The 21,659-nt window shown below is 37.8% G+C and overlaps 1 protein-coding gene across 10 annotated transcripts in view; it reads right to left on the bottom strand.

The window, feature by feature from the left end:
* Positions 1–6,597: 6,597 nt before the first annotated feature.
* QKI (QKI, KH domain containing RNA binding) overlaps positions 6,598–21,659 on the bottom strand; it is a 154,767-nt gene continuing 139,705 nt past the window's right edge. The window contains exons 5-8 of one of the 10 annotated variants that reach the window (XM_069598883.1): positions 18,157–18,244; positions 16,554–16,850; positions 13,676–13,750; positions 6,598–9,718 (exon numbers count right to left, since the gene is read on the bottom strand). In XM_069598883.1, the coding sequence (XP_069454984.1) occupies positions 9,702–9,718; positions 13,676–13,750; positions 16,554–16,850; positions 18,157–18,244 (477 nt within the window). In that variant the 3' untranslated portion in view covers positions 6,598–9,701. Of the gene's footprint in view, positions 9,719–13,581; positions 15,791–16,553; positions 16,854–18,156; positions 18,245–21,659 lie in introns of those variants that run through there. The other 9 variants (XM_069598881.1, XM_069598884.1, XR_011258726.1 and 6 more) reach the window with 9 other exon arrangements.

Raw genomic sequence — 21,659 nt, 5'->3', positions numbered from 1 at the left:
CTTTGGTTTTCATGCATTCCAATATACAGATAAACGGTGATTTTTGTTCACTGCATGTTCCTGAGTTTATTGAATCATGTACTGATTGATTGTTGCATCTGACATACACCATGTGTCCCATCCAGGTAAGGGCTCAGAAGTTGACTGTGGGGCTGATAATTCATCAATATGAGTAACACAGGGTGCCAGACAGACACGATTCCTGCTGGGACACTTCCCAGTGTCTTTTATCTGATAGTTAAAGCCACTGGTATACAGCTTGGTACTACAACAATCCCTTTCTAACATACAGCCCGACAACTTCTCTCCCCGCTATTTCTGAATTTTAACTTCATTACGGCAGTTCTACAGAGTTCCGACTCTTCAGAAACGTTCATAGGGGAGACAGGGTAACTCAGACTGAAAAGGAGTGGGCAGAGAGCCTCCTGGGCATCCAAACCCGAGGCATTCCTTGTCCCCAGGACAGGATTCTCCTAGAGGTGGCTCATTTCGACCCTCTTACTCAAATCCTCGGCTAGGAACCTGCAAAGAGACAGAACTCACAGCCTGCCTTGTCTCATCATCACCTTTGGGTCTAGTGGGATCGCAGATGAACAAAAACACTTAAGAAATGGGAGTTGGTGTGGTAACCAGCTCCATCCTTCAAGTCTGCATTATTTTTAAATTTACGTTTTGTTTTTCCACCAGCTCTGTCCAATGGGGTCTTGAAGAAAGGAGAACCTCTCTTTGAATTTGGGGGAGACGGCGGTAAGGAAAAGATTGAGCTTCCCAATATTTCCCTTAATGACATGCTTTCCAGCCACAGCTTGCTGCACGTTTACTCAGATGTGGAGTCCTGTAGATAAAAATATTACACGTGTATTTCACTAATTAAAACAAGCTGCACCTCCCGCCAATGACTTCTCATTAGTTTTAGTTCAGATACTAATCTATACTTTGATTCAACAGCTTTTCTTTGCTATAAATCCTCTAGCATGGTGGAGGCGGGCAATCTTTAGCAGAAGAGGATAACAAGCAATTTAGAATTTGGGTTAACACCTCTGAAGGAGTTAAGGTATTTACAAGGCTTTCTTGGTGTTTATTAGTACAGGTAACTGAAAGAGTTCACATCAGTGGTTTTCCCTTTGCACAGAACAGTCTTTGTTACACAGACTCATGTAGAATTCAATGAAAATGCAATGTTCTTTGGAAGACACAGACATATAAATGGCATTTTTTCCCCTTTGTGTCTTGCTATGTCAGGTTGCTTTCATGACAAGCTCCAGGAGCTGAGAGATTTAATTCATCTTGAAACCAACAGTGAGTGATGACAGAGTGCTTTCAGATGTGATAACATATGTTCCCAGTTTCTTAATTTTTTTCCTTTGACTTAAAAACCGATGTTCCTGCTAATAGCCCCACAAACTGGTGCTTAAAAAATGTTCGAGTTTAGGGTGGGGCGTTTGACTTGTTGATGCAGTTTCTTCCCTGGCATACTGATTTAGACCTTAGCTTCTCAGAATTCTTAGCACTGGTGTTTTCACATGTACAGCGCTCCACGCACTAATATCAAGTTTTCCATTTTCTCACCATCTAGAAATTTAGAGTAAGTTTAACTTCTGAATAGCTTTTCCAATGTTCTTTCACCTAAGTGAAAAATCACTGGGCAAAAGTATCATTTATCTAATTTACTTGAAAGTGTTCAAGACACCTTCTCACCTGCACTGTTAGTCTGTTGCAATTTTTAGGCTAAATCTCTTAAAACAGTGACAAGAGGTTTTTAAAATTCAGGTTTCGAGCATAGGCAAGGCACTTCATCCCTCCCCTAGCACTGATAGGTGTTTGAAGTTAAATGAGTGATTATGGCATTTTTAGTATCAACTCGAATAGTTCTGTAAAATACTTCTGGATTAATTTGAGAGTATTTTCTTCGAATATTTCACCTGTAATCACTTCCCCCTAGTTCTCCTTGGTATTCAGCTAAGTAACCAGGGTATACACGAAGAAATCAGAACCACAGGAGTTAAAACTTTTCATCCTCACTTTGAGATGCTCCCTTGAACAGGAACCACTGCAGAGACCATAAAAACAGGCCCCTGTGTCGTGGGCTCTCCTCTCTCCCTGCTCCACAAAACAGTACATCACTGCAGACTCGGATTTTAATGTACTTCTTCTGGAAAAACACGAACTTACTAACACTCATGTTTTCTTTTAGGTGTGGTATATTTTTTGAATGTTCGATTAGCTTAACTGCTTTCTAACAAGACCAAAAAGAGCTCCTACTAAGAGGTAGTAGATAATTATATATAGAAAAAGTGACATCTGGAAGGAAACCCAAATTCATCCTGTCCCTTCACACAACAGGAATTGCTCCCTAAATATTAATAGATGAAATATGAAAGCCATCTTTAAATAGAATCTGATCTTTCAGGAGGAAAACTTGAAACCTTGTTTTAAATTATACCCTTTGAGAAGCTAGTTTGGTGTGTGAAGGGTTGGAATTACCATTCTGAATGTGAAGGGGAAGCACTGGTGTCTACAGGGAGGTGAGAAGGCTAAACCAAGATGAAGTGTGGCCTCCGAGAGCCCAGGTGTGACCCTTATATATATACACACTCCGGGCCATACGGAGGCAGCGGCGCGACTAACCAGCAGGACCTGGGTTCAAAAGAGGTAGTGGAACTCGTTTCACCTGACAGCTATCTGAAGCACATGCAGGCCAGTTTTCTAGGTAATCTGGTCTCTGAAGGGTCGACTTTATGAAGAGGGTTTAAAAAAACGTCTATTACGGCTTTGAAGCTGGCAGGTGACTAAAGCAACAGCAACCCCGCGTCGGCCAGGCTAAACGCCACCTGTGGGCGGCTGGTGTGGACCCTGGGCTCGGGTCCTACCTCTGACAGCTGCTCTCAGAAGCGTGTGAAGGGAAGCCTGCCCAGGAAGACAAGAGGCTCTAGTGAATGATCAGAAACGGGGAAAAGAATCCCAGTGAACACATTCATGAATAGCGAGGATTGGGAATTTAAGGTGCAGGGAGTCCTAAAACTTAGATGTCAAGGTAAGATCTCTGAGAAAAGGTTTCACATCACTGATTTCTTTCTTTCTTTCTAACCAATTCTTCCGTGCTCAAGAAACTGGTGACATTAATCCTGGACACATGGTCCACAGATCAAAATTTGGTCAGCACTCTTTTCTTCTTACACCTAAAAACGATATATGAGGACGTCCCTGGGCAGTCTAGAGGGTGAGCCTCTGCACTTCCAGTGTGGGGCCCAAGGGTTCCATCCCTGGTCAGGGCAGTAAGGTGCCACAGGGCCACCAGAACAAAAGCAAAACTGCTTACAACCGCACCTGCATTTCTGAGTTAGAAACAAGCATTTGGATGCACACTGAACTGAGCAACACTGCAGCTAAATAACTCAGTGACTTCCTTTATCTAGTCACTGACGTCAGGGGTAATGTTGCTCCAGAATGTCAGGTTCTTCTATTTCCTCCTCAATAGGGTTAAATGCATCAGTGGAAGCTCAATTGTGACGTGCACTCTCTACTTTCACATTTACACATGTGGGTTTTGGGAAGGGACATGAGCATGTTTATACACGTGGGGTTTGGATTTACACACGTGTGGGGTTTAGCGACATGGGACATGAGCACATTTACACGTGTGGGTCTGGGGAGGGGCATGGGACACGAGCATGTTTACACACGTGAGAGTCTGGGGAAGGGCATGAGCAAGCAGCGTTTCAGCTGCAGTCGGCTTGAGAGGATGAAGCACATGCACTTTTTCCAGTTGGTTTATTGCACGTCATGTACAGTCATACGTGGTTCTCCATTCACATACGATTTGGAAAGACCTATTTCAACTTTTCTCTGTATATACAATTTCCACAAGTTCTAAATGTTTCATACACACCACTACAATTTAAGCCATAAACGATGTATTTGGTAATCAAAATTTCTCAATAATAGCACTTTCAAAAAGACATGTATTTTTTACTCTGGGAGCTGTGCTTTATCTGCAACGCGGTGTCTTTTGCCATGAAGGGACAGCAAAATTGCAAGCAGTGAGAAGTCCACGTTGTGCTCTTTGCTGTGCCTACCGACCACTTCCCCTGTGAACTGATTGCTCCTCCTTCTCTCCCAACCCCCTGCAATTAGTGCAGCAGAAACACAGAGAGGAGAGGACTACACTCGGGTGAACCAGTTTGATTCAGCATTGAGCACCAGGGAGGCATATAATTTTGTTATGTGTCTTCACAGCAAAGGCATTTCAACTTAGGTAATACGTTAAGAGAAACCACAGATAAAATTACATGTGTGTATCATATGAATATTTCTAAAATTATCTATAAAATGAATTATTTTTCCATTTTAAACAAAACAGTAAGAAACTTTTGACAATGTTTAAAAATTATATTTACTTAGAAACTTTATGAGTCTAAAAAGTTCTCTGGATAATTTTTGCTATTAAATAATGGACTATAATCCAGGAATACATTTCATTCCACTAAAAATCACTTGCTGGTAACCCTACAATTGCTAATTGTTACCAAGACATGACAGACATCTTATTTCAAACACACAAACCCCTCCCCCTCAAAATGGAGAAACTTTAGACTGTCATTTATAAAAGTTAGCTGGTATAGAAGAGTGTTGATTTGGTAATGAGCAAATCAATGTAATTTAAATTACCCCTACTGTCTGCTTTTGGTATACTAAAAAACTTATAGCCCTTTATATTTATTCAGTATTTATTGAGAAACCTTAACCACCTCTTATCTTGTGTGAACATTCGCGTATCTTGGCTTTATAGACAGGGTGCTTTGACCTCCCCTGGGGTGGGCTCTCCCACACAGAATGTACTAGTGTGTTGGTGAATATCAACTTTCATGCTCTATTTTCCCAAAGAAAAAGACGCGTGACTGCAAGTACATAACTTTACCAACTTCTCGACTGAAAGCTTAACTTCCAATTGCTTTGTCAAATACCAGTAGTATAGAAAAATAAGCTGACTCTGGTATTTTATCATTCTAACAATTTGGCGATTTCAAGTTTAATACTATTATAGCCTGTATAAAAATGGGTTTTGTCATTTTTGCATTTTAAAACTGGACTTTTCCAACATAAAAGGTGGCAATACAACATAATTATACATAAAAGTACTCTTAACTGAAAATGAGATGAGACTGCATTCACAGGCTTCAGAAAATGTAGAATACAATACATAGAAATTCTTCATCAACTTCAGTGACATGGTACCATGATGACTTGTATACTAGCAGCTTGAAAGTTATCTTCAAATTTTTACAAAACGATATATATTAATTGTATGACAATGTGAACTTTTAAAAGATAGTAGCATATTAAAGCTGTCTACCTAACAATAATAGATTGCCCCCTCCCCATCAGAGAAACAATATATTTGTTTGATCGAAAGAACCATCTCAGTTATGATTAAACCTGATACCCTCACTATTCTATTTCATGTATGTGTATCTACTATGGGACTGTGTTTTGACAGTCTGGTTAATACCATATTGGCGTGGTTATGTCTTCTGGAACAATGTGACTCATTTCAGACCCAAATTTTAGAACTTTAAAATAAATAAAAAGCAATTTACAAAAATAAGGCATTATTTGCAAATGCAAAAATTCGTCCTGAGAATTTTTATTATCCAGGAGGACCATTTCACAGAAAAGGAAATACCAGTATCTGTGAAACATAAATCCACCTCAAGAGTTAAAAGAAATTGGTAAGTAGAGGTCAGTTCACCTAGGCTGCAGCTAAGAAAAGCATGAAGGTAAGTTAATTAATCTCCTTAAATTACCTCCCATGCAAACCACAATAATATACTACTTTTCAAACGCACTGTTCCTCCCCCTCAGACTTCTTGTACTGAAGTACTCTGACTGTACTGTGGAACAGGGCGAGAGAGAAAGCTCAGCGATGCCGTCTGGCCTTGTGCTGAGGGGCCTGCGTCTGAGGTCGTCATGAACGGCGACGCCGGGCTGGCCTGAGACATGGAGCCACTCTACCTTTGGCTTTCCTTAACGGGAGCAGCTAGCCAAAACAGTTTGTAACTGTATACTGGAAAAACGTCCAATTAAAACACCAATTTGAAGAAAGGTAAAACGTCACCAGATGCTGTGCTTTATAATGTGACCACCAGATTATCTATGTATAGAAATTTTAAAAATGGTTCAACAAAGAATCAAACTGGTTTCTTGGGTATATCATTATGATAAATCTCTTTACTCTTTACGCTGTGAGCAGACAGTGATTATTTTGGAGAAGGAAAAATAAGAAAGTGTGGAATTAGTAATGCAGAAGTTGAAAGGCAGGTGGCAAGACTAGAAGAACGCCTCAAACCAACACTACTTTGTTCCCGTCTCTACTGGCACCTCCCCCCAAGGTAAAAGGCCAGGATAACCAAAGCCGTTTTAACAGCAGTGTGCGGAATCGTCAGCTGACAAACAACACAGAAACAAGTCACGCCATGTTATCTGTGCTCACTTCCTTCAGGGTTAGTCCAGTAATTCAAGACTTTACATTCTTTTGTCTTTATTTGTTTATTTTAATTAAACATGTAAAGGTTAATAAACAGACATAGTCCAGAGTTAGTAGGTTGATATTATAACATTTATTAAAATAATGCTATGGGTTAATAGAAACAGCAAAGAACCAAAGAATTAAAATGCAAGCTATGTAAAATCCCAACTAAAACCCAAAAGTGTCTAATGTATTCATTCATTAGCTAACTAAAAGCCCAAGAAAGACAAGACACCCAATATAATAAAGTACTGCAAAACAATTGGCAATTTTCAGTTATCAAAATTGTGGATTTTGCATTTTGTATCCTTTTCTCAATCAAGAAAAAAATTCTTTTTGAATGTTATATAACATACATATAAAACAAGATAGAAAAATACATTATAAACTTGTAACAATGGCTGTAAATACATTATCTTACATGTTTCTCATAGGCAATAGGTTGGTTATGGTACATACATAGCATGAAACTACTGAGATAATAAAGAATAGACAAAAATACATGTCAGCTGTACGGTAACATACAAGCGACACTCCCATCTACCCGCGCTAAAAAATTACATAATACTGTCAGAAAAAAAAGTCTTAAAAACTACATATTTTAATAAGAAAGAAATTCAATAAAGAATGATAATACTGAGAACCAAGGCATTCAGAGATTTCAAAAGTCATGCTTTTTTTCAGTTGATCCAAAATTTTATCAACTAAGTTTTCAAACGTTTGTTCAGAGCCAACATTACTCATAAATGTCACGCATTTATTTCATACATTTACTTTCTTCCCCATAAAAGACCTTTGATAAACATCTAAAATGTCCAGGTATAACACAGTTGAGATGAAACTGGATCAAATACTGGTATCGTTTTTAAACTATCACCTCAAGTGTTTGAGTGTCGCAAATTTATTCAACCAACCAAACAAAATAAAAATCAAAATGGCACAGCACATATGGTAAAATAAGTCAGAACAACTGGATGTGTAACAGAAAGACAAGCAGTGGCGCGCTAACCAAAGCTAGCTGGATACAGAACCACCAATGTCTATTGCATAGTAAATAAACTGAAAACGGTTTCCGAGTGAGACAAGATGATGGAGGTCACCGCGAAGGTGCTTACTGAGCTTACCGCTGACCTCTGACTGTGAAGCTGTGAAGTATGTAGAGGGCAGGAGTTGATGAACTGGGGACCTACGGCCACTTGCCATTTGCCACATCTGGTACTGGGCATTTAATGATCACTTACAGACCATTTAGATCTGCAAGCCAGAGTTCAGAAGCAGAGCTCTGTGCACAAAGCACTTCAGCTACAAACCTGACTGAGCGTCTGGAGGAGCTGCAAGTTCATGTCACATGTAGCTAAGTGTAATGCGCACCATGATGCTGGTTTCCCACATTCCTTTAATGTTAGATGGGGGCTGGGGGCGTGTGTGTGTTCGTGTGTGTGTGTGGGTGGGTGTGGTGGTGGCTTAGGCCACTAAAACCAGCAGAGATGGACTACACAAGTGATCTGGTTCGGTAGAAATGCGTCTGATTTAAATTTAGGTCATTTAGAAACACTGTTATCCAGAATGAAAATCAGATTCATTTTTGCGAAAAAGACTGCTGTGTATACTATTACCACCGATTAATAAGAAAAAACCCAACAACACGCCCACCAAATAAAGTTCTAATTTTGTCTATGAAATGGTGTTCTGATCACATGTAAATTTTATTCAGAATCCTCTGGGCTAACATTAAGTATACCAATTACCAAAAGCACTCAATTTTTATTTTAAAAGGATGCTTTTAAACTTACTTGTTAGGAATTAGAAAAGTTATCAAATTTTTTCACAGTATCAGATTTGGCAAATTGATATCAAGGTAATGTGGCAAAAATCATTAAATTCAAACCATCAACTCATGTGTCTCCCCTCACATCTTCTTTCACATACTGGGCGACTGAGTGACAGGCATTGACTTGTATTCTGAGGGAGGAGCTGATCTTACAAGACACTTGACTAAATGACCATGAAGGAAAATAAGGCACTTTCTTTTCTTTAGACTTATTCCAATACTTAAAAAATAAAAAAGAAAGACAAAAAGGCTCTTTTGGTCTTTTGTTTCTTGACAACCACCAGAAAAAATCATTTAATGAAATAAAGGGTTTCTTTGTTCTTTTTCTTTTTTTTATAACACTTGAAAGTATAAAATGCTACATTTCCAAAAATATATATATTTTTTCTGCACCAGCACCCTTGTATAGTAAAAGTATCTACTTTTTTTGTTCATTTGTTTCAATGCACTACACTTTATCTACAATTTCATTACATGTATACAGCAAATAGGCAAGCATGGCTTTTACATCCTTAATGATTTTTTTCTATACAGGGAGGTTTAAAAAAAATATTTGAACAGTTTGCCCAGTAATGTGACACATAATGCATGTACCTTGTTCTCATATATTTTTTAAAGGAGGTGTAAAATAAAGGTTCAGTAATTTTAACTCAGATATTTATCTTTTTAAAAATAGTGTTGCAGTTTTGTTCTTTGCATTACTTTCCAAAATTCCTTGTTAAGTTTTCTCTCATGGCACACTTCTAATACTTCAAATTTTGGCAGGCAATATAAAAAAGGCTGCAACTTCTGCCCTTTGAGGGCACTGTAGTGACTAAAGAGCATATCAAATTTTGAATACTTTTTGAGATCGCTTCACCAATGACGTCCCTGACCACAGGTTCATGCATGATGCATCAGCACAGTACATTCAGAGCTTCGACTCGCTATGGAGAGAGGTTCCTAGTGTCTCTCACAGTAACTGCCTCTGTCACTGAGTAGTTAAGGGCCATCTGTCTCCCCTTCTGAAGTGAGGCCTTCTTACCGTTCGCTTGGGGTGGGACATTAAAAGATGATCAGTGCTGTGGGATGAATTGGGCCTTATTGCTTTACTACTATTCAGTGCAGGTTCTAGAACCACTTTCACCCAAACAGAAAAAGAAAAAACAAAACAAACAAAAGCTGAGTTGGAGGACAACGATTTCTTTGTCTTTTGTTTGGTTAGATGGTAAGACGAACGGACAAGTGCCTCAGCTCGCTGCACTGACGACAGGCAAGCAAAGGCGATTACCAGTTAACTGATCAGCAGGCAGGCATGGTCAGGTCATCATTGGGTGAAGAGTTCAGAGGTCAGAAGGTCATAGGTTAGTTGCCGGTGGCGGCTGGGTGGTTAGAAACAAAAAACAAAAAAAAAAAAAAAGAAAAGAAAAGATAGAGAAGAGATTAGTTTCAGCTAGTGACGGCTTAATGACAACATGAAAAACTAATCACAACTAATAAAAAAAAAAAAAGCATGTTTAATTCTGACAAACTGATTGACATCATCTACAGAATACAATAAAAATCATGACAATTCCATATCATGATTTGAACAAATGAAGGAGAGCCCACTCCCACAAAAAAAAAAAAAAAAAAACAACACTGTTAACAGGAAAAATAGAAATAAAATACAACTAACAACTAATAGTTAGTAGCAGTCAATGAAGGAAACTGGAAAACAACATCAATGAATAGGTTTGGTATACAGATTTCTGGAACAGTCAGTGCAGCTATCAGTATCTGACTGCTATTAAGCATTAGTATTCTCTCAGATGCAAGCATTAAAGCAACTATTAATGATGGATGTGATTATTAATAATCAATGATTAACAGAAATGAATCTAAAGAAATTTAAATTTCTATGAATAATCTGGTTCAACATAAACTCTGGGCCAAACAAAGTTTCTTTTGTTCAATAAATGTTTATTGCTTTTTCAATTATTCTATTTACAAACAACATGGAATTTCTTGGCCTCATGATACAAAGCAACACTAAACTGTACTCTAGCAGTGTGGGCAACATCATGGGAACCAGAAAAGGGCCAGGCCTTCTGCGCCGGCCAACACTTTCCAGTTGGAAATACTATTTTACACATATAGAACACTTATAAAATGCACTTGCATGTAAACACTGTAAAATCCTGCCATTTAAAATTCTATACTCAAAAAGCTCTAAGTACATCAAAAAATAGAAGAAATTTTCTAATTGATACCAATAAGGCATTTTAAAACTACAAACAGCTTTCTTTATTCAATTTCAAAGCTAATACTCTGCAAATACAATAAAATCTGACATTTCATATACATTCCTGCTTTATATTTTATATTTTAAAAGAAGCCACCTGTAAATACTATTTTCTTTTGCAAAATAACAAACAGAACAAAAAAATTTAAAAAAAAATTACAGTAAAACATAAAGTAGTTCTCAAGTGGAAAAGTTATCGTTCCCAATGTCCTTGAGTTGCTCCTTCCTTAATCAACCTCTGTCACATTCTGCTTCACCAAACTTGGTCCACTTAACAGTAGTATGATTTTTAAGACTCATTCAACAGCTTTAATTATTTCTACTATATTCTGAGGTTTGAGAGAATTTTCTGTACTGTTGCCACTGTGACTAAGGCAGAGGAGATGTGAATGAAAAGATATTCAGTGCAAAGGCAGAGTCTGTGCCACTTGATAAATCAAAACCTAGAAGGTGTAATGTTCACAGAGTTTAAAGAATCTATATAATGGACTGGTTTACCTTCATATTAAAAAAAATGCTTTCTAAAAGTCTATCACATAGGACAGCTTATAAATACTACAAAAATACTGTATCTTCAATGTGACCAAATCTTCCCTGAATTTGTTGAAAAAAATTGGAATTTTATTTAATTAAAATAAAAACTGCTACTCCAACGTTAAAGAAGAAAATAAATATTTCACATGATGTAGTCATATCACTTCATAGGTACTCCAGAAATATAGAATCTTAAAGCATTTTTAAAATTACTTAAAATTTTGATTAAAATTGTATTAAGCTTTTTATACAAATTATGTAAATGATGGTTTTTGCAAAATCATTATTTAGAAACCTTCTGATTATGCCTTTTTGAGTGTGGAATATAAACAAGCCAACTACTGTTTCTATATAGACCAGTAAACCTAGAATATGTCCTCTGCCGAGTCCTGGCCTGCAGTACACACAGGCGTGTCAACCGTGCAAAATCACTTACGGTTCATTACAACTAAAAAGTCAGTTGGTCTTTTATAGGCTTCATATTCAGTTTTGAAATACGTGTACGGGGGGTTATTTTTAGTGAAGAACTAGATGTCTGTCAACCATGCAGTACTCTAAATGCTCATGAAGAATTACATGGTTATATGTCTAAGGGCTGAGTTTCCGTGCATAAATGAATACTTATAATCTTCCCTTCAAAAGATTAAAAAATAATCATTAAAAAAAAAACTCAAAAATAGAGAAAACAGTAGTATCATAAAATAATTTAAGTGAAGGACTTCAGAGCTCTCCCTTAGACCCAGTGAGTGCATATACAGTGATAGTAACAGCAGTATACAAGTATCTGTTATTTAAAAAAAGAAAAGAAAAAAAGAGCATTTCGGTTTGCTGACATTGCATTTTGAATAAAAACAGTGACAGGACTAACAAAAACACATAAACTACAAAAGAGCTTCTCATGGAATGTGCTGTCAATTTCAAATACAGTATAATCTTTCTAGTATTTTCAACTGTCTCAAGGCACTGGAGTGTGGAGTAGACCAATAATTGTGTTAAAATAAAATTATGAGAAATCTCTTAAAAAGGGCATGCAGGGAAAGGTTAACAGAATAAAAACTACTTTAAAATAGTCTTTAAAACTGTTTTTTTAGACATTAACAATGTAAAAAACTTCCAATTCTTTGTGGAATTATTCAATTTCCTTAAATTGAAAAGTTTAAAGATTTTTTTAAAAAATTTCCTCCTTCACTAGGAGACTTTCTGACACAAAAAGGGTCATTTATTTCCTGTGGTGCATGACGTACTTACATTTATATTATCTTCATAGATAACCACTGACCTGGGGGGGGGGGGGTCTGTTTATTCAGTAATCTCTATGAGTAATATATGTGTTAGTTAAAAGTCTTAAAACTCTTTAATTATGTATGATGCTAAATAAATATCCATGTCTTTGGAAAGGTATTTTATTCTGATGTGGACAACATTTGCGTCCATCAGTATTAACTCTGTGAAACTGACAGGTTAGGTCTTTCTCAAGTTCATAGAAAATGTAGGATTGGGCCGTAAATACATCACTTTCCACCACTAATATTAGAGACCTTTTGATCAAATTAATTAGTAGGTAAAGATGTGCCATAATAAAAGTTTTCGAAAAAAAAAATCCTTTTTTAAAATCTTGTTTTGGATTGCTACCTTGTAACGACAAACTCAGAAAACAATGTCAATAAACCAAAATCGTCACTCCTCAATAAACATAAATAATTTTATAGAAGGGTCCAAGGGCATATATAGGACACAATTTATACATGTGGAAAAGGAGAAAAATGAAGACTTATTTTCCAGTCACGGGTTAGTCAAAAAAGGACTTTCAAACAGCTGGATTCACATCACCACAAAATCTCAAGAGACAGTCTATCTTCAGATAATACCTTTAGCAGCAAATGACAGGAATCAAAGGATCCATTTTGGGACAAGAATGTAAGAATAAAAGGGAAACGATTTTCTCATTTATTAAAAAATCCAACTTCATCAAAGTCATCTTCACAGGCCCTTGTTGATTTCAGCTAGGGACCTGACATGTATATCCTTATATGTATACAGTGGGGTTCAAGTATCTTATTAAAAAGGAAAATGAAAACTAAATCTTCAGTTTTCTCCAAAAGGACACAGGAGGAATATATTCCTTTACTTCTCTCATTAAAGCACCATCTGCTTAGTTCTTTTTGCAAAACCAACCCAAAATTTCAGAACAACTAAAAGGTAAATTTGGGCAAAAATTATTCCTGAAAAATAAGGCAACATCAGAATTTAATAGCTCCCCAGATGGACTAATTTACATTTTAGTAGAAATAAATCATTGTACATACTAAAATAGAATTTAATAAATTAAAACATGAAGGGAGGAAAAGAAAACATCCAAAAAACCCAACCCTTAAATCTTTTAATTATTATGAATTAATTTAGAAAAGGAAAAGAAACGATGGCAGGCAAGCAGTGACGTTTTTCCATCAGGTGTGGTGTCGCAAACTTTATGAACACCCAACGCATTTCTCATAAACAAGAACTGCAGAACTAAACTAACCTCGGTCTGCGGTCACAATCCTTTGGTAAGGATGGACACGCATATCGTGCCTTCGAACTTTAGTAGCCACCGCACCTAGTTAAATTGCAATTACCAAGACAAAGTTAGAAAACATTCACAAGGGAAAAGAAAACAAACATTAACAGCAGGTTTATCACAATGGATTTCAAATGTTCATTTACTACAAAAGTTTTGTTTTAGGAAACACGTTAAGGCACAGTAGTCTTAAAATTAACCATTAAATGTTGCGTATATATGCATCTATTAATATTGCATTCATTTCAATCATCTTGGCCTTAACCTATTTTATCCATTCATTTATAATCCCAAGTTACAGATTTCATGAACTCTATTAGATCCAAACATAGTTAGGCTTTACTAGTCACATATTCACTGAAGTGCCTTTCTTGCAGCAGGACTACTTAAATAATGCCATGTTTAATACTGACAATTATTTGCTAACCTTAAGACCACACTTCCAGAGTCTATCACTTAAGAAGGTTTAAATGCAATTCTTAAAGCCTACAGATTGTGGTTCTAAACTTCGAGTCATTAAGTATGAACTGCAATGAATTAGGTGATTAGTAAAGCAAACAGTATCGTACACTTAGCAGTCAGTATACTACTATGCACGCCTTTATAAATTACCGTTACTTTGTAAGATTACAGACTAAACCAATTAATAACATACTTTTATTTTCTATCAGTGTGCAAAAAGTGCAAGTAAGTCACTGACTGCTAGGCTAAGCTTCCCTCCCACCCCCCTGGAGGCTGCTGAGACTAAGCATTTGTTAAATTCAGATCTGATGAGGGTTCAGTTAAGACCGTTCTTGAATTCTTAGCCTTTCGTTGGGAAAGCCATACCTAAAGATAAAAGGAAGGGAATTAAAAATTAGTCATCAATGAAGATTTGAGGCTAATACCAATCTCCTCACTACCACCAACACATATGTCTGCATCTGTTTTGAAGGGCACTGCTTATTTCAAAATACTCATGTGAGACTTGATATATAGCATGCATGTTATCTGTGTGCAAGTTGATTATAACATAGCAACTTGAAATTCATTTTCTCAGTTCTCCAAGTGGTCAATATCATGTTTCACTGCTTAGGTGGCAAAGTGAGAAATAAAACTGATAATGGAATCTTGTCATTTAGCGCTCATTATTATTCACCTTATGCATGTCAATTAGGTATCTGTGTATTTTACTTTCAATTTTGTCAGTCTAATAAGTATTATAAATAAAAATTTTCCAACACAACAAAAGCAGATTGCTTTAAAATGGGAAATTTTACTGCAGTGCCTCTTGCTGTTTCTAAGCAGTAAACTGGTCCATCACCCCTTTTTCCTTTTTGGAAAAACTAATCTTATATAAGCGTAATTCGCTGAGGCAAAATCAGTGAGATCTTGCATTGAGAGTGCTGGAACAGCAGCTGGTGGCTCAGAGTGCCAGCCCTGCGGGAAGCAACAGTCAAACTCCTCGAACAGACGCTGTGCGTGCAGCAGAGAGGAGCTCTGGGGAAAGGAGCAGCATGGGGCCACAGGGCAGAGCGTTAACAGAAAGGAAAACGTGAACAGGTTACAGGTTACATGTTATTTAAAAATGCTTCAAGAAATGTGCAACAGAAACAAGCCTCTCAGAAACAGTTCTATTGTATGATTCTGACCTATAATACTTTTTACAATGATTAGAGATAAACGGAAAACGTACAATAAAATGTATTTGCTCATGAAACAGAACGCACCTGGGTGCATGCGCACACAGATAACATACAGAGCACTGTGGCTTTTTTTAATTGAACAATGAATTCTCAAGTTTCAATCTTAGTGTCCAGGTTCATTAAAAACTTTCAAATTTTGATAAATCAATATTAATACTGGGGGAAAAAATAACTTTAAAAGATCAAAGTCCTAAAAGTCAACAGCATGCACGCAGCACCAAAGTCATGTACAATTCAAGAAAAAAGAACTCAAATTCTGTCTGGTAAAACAAAGGGGCAGCGCAGAAACAGTGTGTCCACATTGACTGGTCGTGTTAGAACAGCTGCTGCTCTAGTCCTTCATCCAGCAGTCAATGGGCTGAAATATCAGGCATGACTGGCATTTCAATCCACTCTATAAAAAAAAGGCGTCAGTAATGTCTTTTTCAAGCACACCACTTTTTGTTTATGTAAAACTGAGTGTTTACAGCATGATCTTAATTTTTGCCTCAATTGTGATTCTAATTCAGTGATTATTGAATCACTTATCAGTGATTATCACTTATAATCACTTATCATCACTTATCAGGTATTACTTATCAATTCCATACTGTACTACTGAAACTAAGAACGTCTCTTATCTTTAATATTAACTAGGACTTCAAAAGAGAAAAACTGAAGAAACCTGAAGAATGCAACTATTTATCTTGTCCCTTTCATATTTTAAGTGACCACAAATATCAGAAAACACACATCAGGTTTAAAATGTCTCAAAAGACTTTCACACAAAAATTGAAAATGTAGCAGACAAATAAATTTCCAACACAAAAGCCATCTAAAAACTCTGGGTGGTGGAGCTGATGGAGGGAAAGGCCTCTGGGTGGGATCTAACACTCAGAACGACCTTGGTGATGTCAAACGTGAAAAGCATTTTCTGTTTAAAATGTTCATTGCAAATTTACCCAACCAAAGTGACTGTCAGTCACCAGAGTGCATCTGAATAAATTTCAGGTACAATTATTGAAAGGGGGAACCCTTCTAAGAGGCTGAAATAATTCTCAGTCTTTCCAGTGGAAGCTTGTCTTGCCTCTCTAAAATGGATATATCATTTCAAAGTCTGGGGCAGCAAAAGTGATGAAGAAAAAAATGCTGTTAACCATACAGGGAGAACAACTTACCTAATACACCACTAGGTTCAATAGGATACTCAAGGATTGATGTAGCTGGTGCCAACGTGTAGGGGTATTCGTAGGGTGTGTAGATTAGCCCAGCCTCGGGCCCTGGAGGAACTATTGCAGCAGTAGGGTGAGGAGTTCCGTTTGGCATGACAGCGGTCTGTATCTGTCTGATCAAAGGCATTATGGTAGGGCCAGCCGGCGTCGGAGTGCGCAGGGCAGCTGGTGGGAGCACGGGCGCAGGCCCAGTGATAATCCTCGGAGCAGCCTGGGCCGTCGCTGCAAGAGAAAAGGCAAGGGCTGCTACAGTAAGCAAAGAAATTTAGAAGGAAGTACAGAGACAGCAGTGTAAAACACGGAAAATGAGAGGGAAGGAGGAAAAAGAAAAAAGCAGAAAAGAAGAAAAATAAAAGGAAATCATTAGTACATGCGCTGATCACACAAAAATGCCAAAGCACACCAATCAAATGCAAAACAGCTTCCCCTTCCCCAATGTGATTAAGAATACTGTGCAAAATTTAAAAAGCCACTGGGGAAAAAACAGAATGAGACCATTAAAACAGGTTATATTTTCTTCATGTATTTGGTATGTCTATATTTTTAAGATCTCATGAGACTAAAGGTACATGCAGAAGCACAAGAAAACACTTGCATTAAATGATGTTAAAAATACTCTGTAACTGGAGTCCACAGAAATACAGTTTTAGTATATTTCTAAAGAGTAAAGAATAATTTTCATTGTATTAACTTAGCCAAAACAACCAACAGTTATTAATTTTCTGTATTTGTAGTGATTAACTTCTTCATAGAAAATACAAAAAAAAAACCTCACATTCCTAAACACATGACTATCAATGATATACTCATTTTCATGAGTAAATTAAAGCCAACCATTTATAAAAAGTAATCACTCTAAACACACTAGGGTGTCTATATTTTGGAAAGCAGGCTATGTCTTTAAAATTCTATACCTGTAATTTAAATATTATGTTCATATGAATGATGAATAAAACTTAGATTGTTTCAAAATATAAATTTCACACTATTTCATTTTAAATATAAAAAAGCAATCCTCTTACAGTTTACGAAAGCATGCACAATACACATTAAGGGGAAAACAGGATTAAAAATAGTATCATCTACTGCTCTCTGTGAACTCATGTATGAAATCAATAGAGAAAAAAAATACTGGAGGAAAACCATGCAAGCAAGGTGAAAGAACAGAATTCAACAGAAGAATCACTGCATTCATATATATTCCAAATTAGCTTTTAGTTTTTAGAAAAAACTTCTCCTTTGCATAAATGTAACAAAATAAACTAGAAGTCTTAAATCTGTACTTAACAAAACTTTTTTTGAAACTCTTGAATTCAGAAGCTGAAATTTCATTGAAAAGAATAAAAGAAAAGGTTATAAACTAAAAACTTAGGCATGCTGATGTAAAATAAAATCAAGGGAGTGCCCTCATTCTTGAAAACAGTAAAAATGGAACAGTGAGTCCCATATCAAGTGACAATTCACTTTAACTGTTGGTGTATTGTGCTGCCAAAAGGAGAGGGGGGTCTTCAGACAAAACAGCTAAGACAGCTGTACGCTCTGGTCTTACGTGATTTAATGTTGGCATCTCTGTAGGTGCCGTTGAGAATCGCAAGCTCCATCAGCTGCATCTTCTTCAGGCTGTCTTCTCCCTCTGCCTATACGTGGAGAAGACAAGAGCACTAAGCACCTGAAACGGTCCATACACATTACAGCCGTATCTGTAAAAACCTTAGAATAGGTGTCACTTGACTACAGCCACCAGTCTCAACTAGGAAAAAAAGATCCAGGAAACAAAAGGTGAGTGAGCGCGTGCGTGCGTGCTCAGTCACTCAGTCATAGCCTGCCAGGCTCCTCTGTCCATGGGATTCTGCAGGCAAGAACGCTGGAGTGGGTTGCCATTTCCTTCTCCAGGGGAGACAAAAGGCGCTACATGCTAAAGCCCATTCACTAATGGGATATTAACCCGCGATGCTCTCAACTGCCACCAGCTCCATTTCTATTTGGACACTTCTTACGTAAGGCTTCCCTGGTGGCTCAGAGGTTAAAGCACCTGCCTGCAATGCGGGAGACCCGGGTTCAATCCCTGGGTTGGGCAGATACCCTGGAGAAGGAGATGGCAACCCACTCCAGTATTCTTGCCTGGAGAATCCCATGGACAGAGGAGCCTGGTAGGCTAGAGTCCACGGGGTCAGGTAGGCTAGAGGACACGGGGTCACAAAGAGTCAGACACGACCCCACAGACGGCAGCCCACCAGGATCCGCCGTCCATGTGATTTTCCAGGCAAGAGTGCTGGAGTGGGGTGCCATCGCCTTCTCCATACATAAGCTACACTGATGTATTAACAATCACTGAAAAAGCTTTACTTTTAAATGGGATCAATGAAAATGTTAGGTAAATTAAATATAGTATAGTCTCTACAGTATCTAACATTTTAAAGAGTCTAAATCTTCATTAAAATACAAAAAATAAAAAATAAACTGGGATTTTAAACATGTAAGATTCAACTGTGGTATTCAGGTAAGGAAATTTTAATTCTCCAAAAGAAGAAAATTTAACAAAATCATAACCCTAAGAATTTCTAAAAATCTGGTCTACATACTAGTTTCTTATTACATCCCTTTCTCCCCTCAATTAGCAAACCTATCAATTCTAAAGCAAATCAGTCTTTAAGATCATCTGATACATTGTCCAAGCCATGTAAACGTCCCAGCAAAAAGCAGCACTACTAACATTATTAAGTACACACCAGGCAAAAACCAGGGATGTCTCTGACATCAAACCGTTAGGCCATTTCCTTAACCTTGGACTTGCCCCACCCTCCTCATTTACTGCTATCACTCTTGCTCTCGGCATTATTGGTTTATTACCAAAGCTACTATAATGTGTTAAGAGTATCTGTTCTCCAATCAATCTATGCACAATGCCCAGTTAACTGCCCAAATCACAACTTTCATCTTAATGTTTCTTGACAGGTTCATGTCTTAAAACCCTTGTAGTCTCTTACTAGCTAACAATAATAATACATTTAAGCTACTTACGGTCTGATCCCAAAAATCTTCTCAAGTTCAATCAATGAATCTCCTACTATCTATTATCTTATGGCATAAATCAAACCAAATCACTTCCTGTTATTCATCTCTATGCCTCCTCCTACTGCCTCCATCTTGACTGCTTCTCTGCACTCCACACTACCCCTCACCCCTCTTCTCAAATCCTACTTTACCTTGCAGACTTCAACCTAAATGCTGCCTTCTCAGAGGGTCATCCCTAGAGCATATGTTTCTGCTTTGAGTTCCAGTTTGTTGTATACCACAACTACCAAGAAACGAGCACGCTCCCTGAGTGCAAAGCCTAGTTCTCATTTATCACTGCCTATCTTCCTGATCCACCTCATCTCCCCAAGTCATTTGCTAGGAGTTATTTTTAAATGATCTCTATGAGATATCTTTAACTTTATTTCAGTTCAGTTGCTCAGTCGTGTCCGACTCTCTGCGACCCCATGAATCGCAGCACGCCAGGCCTCCCTGTCCATCACCATCTCACGGAGTTCACTCAGACTCATGTCCATCGAGTCAGTGATGCCATCCAGCCATCTCATCCTCGGTTGTCCCCTTCTCCTCCTGCCCCTAATCCCTCCCAGCATCAGAGTCTTTTCCAGTGAGTCAGCTCTTTGTATGAGGTGGCCAAAGTACTGGAGCTTCAGCTTTAGTATCATTCCTTCCAAAGAAATCCCAGGGTTGATCTCCTTCAGAATGGACTGGCTGGATCTCCTTGCAGTCCAAGGGACTCTCAAGAGTCTTCTCCAACACCACAGTTCAAACGCATCAGTTCTTCGGCACTCAGCTTTCTTCACAGTCCAACGCTCACATCCATACATGACCACAGGAAAAACCATAGCCTTGACTAGACGGACCTTAGTCGGCAAAGTAATGTTTCTGCTTTTGAATATACTATCTAGGTTGGTCATAACTTTTCTTCCAAAGAGTAAGCGTCTTTTAATTTCATGGCTGCAGTCACCATCTGCAGTGATTCTGGAGCCCCCCCAAATAAAGTCTGACACTGTTTCCACTGTTTCCCCATCTATTTCCCATGAAGTGATGGGACCGGATGCCATGATCTTTGTTTTCTGAATGTTGACCTGTAAGCCAAGTTTTTCACTCTCCTCTTTCACTTTCATCAAGAGGCTTTTTAGTTCCTCTTCACTTTCTGCCATAAGGGTGGTGTCATCTGCATTATCTGAGGTTACTGATATTTCTCCCGGCAATCTTGATTCCAGCTTGTGTTTCTTCCAATCCAGCGTTTCTCATGATGTACTCTGCATAGAAGTTAAATAAGCAGGGTGACAATATACAGCCTTGACCTATTCCTTTTCCTATCTGGAACCAGTCTGTTGTTCCATGTCCAGTTCTAACTGTTGCTTCCTGACCTGCATACAGATTTCTCAAGAGGCAGGTCAGGTGGTCTGGTATTCCCATCTCTTTCAGAATTTTCCACAGTTTATTGTGATCCACACAGTCAAAGGCTTTGGCACTTTATTTAGAAATCTCAAATGTTTAAATCCTACAGAATAAACTTAAGCCACAGAACAATGCGGTTCACCCACGCAGAAGCGGTAGAAATGGAACTACGTGCTGCTCGCACATTTCACATGTGATACTCCCAGGACTTAACATTTTAAAAGGAAAGAAACCCAATGATACGTTTTTCTGATGTAACGTTGGTCCTTCTTGATTCAAGAAACGAGCAGGTAACAAACTTCTCAGCCCTTTCTTATTATACAAAACTGTCCCTGGCACTGTAACAGCAAACTGAGTACCATAATTTGTAATAAAAAGAACTGCTAAGGGGGCTTTTAACAAACTACAAAAAAAGTTTAAGATAAGTGGAAACATCATGAACAATGTTTAGTGTGCCACTGATGACTTGTCAGAAACCTACTTGCAGTCACAGAAGGTGAAGAAGATACCTGCACTCTGTGGAACTACTCTTCCTGATTCCTATGAACGTGAACAGATAAATTTTAAAAAAAGTAGTAATGTGATTTACTTGAAAGCTGTAACAATTACCTG

The sequence above is a fragment of the Ovis canadensis genome, chromosome 8 (assembly GCF_042477335.2).
Source record: "Ovis canadensis isolate MfBH-ARS-UI-01 breed Bighorn chromosome 8, ARS-UI_OviCan_v2, whole genome shotgun sequence".
NCBI classification, from domain to species: domain Eukaryota; kingdom Metazoa; phylum Chordata; class Mammalia; order Artiodactyla; family Bovidae; genus Ovis; species Ovis canadensis.
Note: the sequence above shows the minus strand (reverse complement) of the source record. Positions and strands in the feature narration are given on the sequence as shown.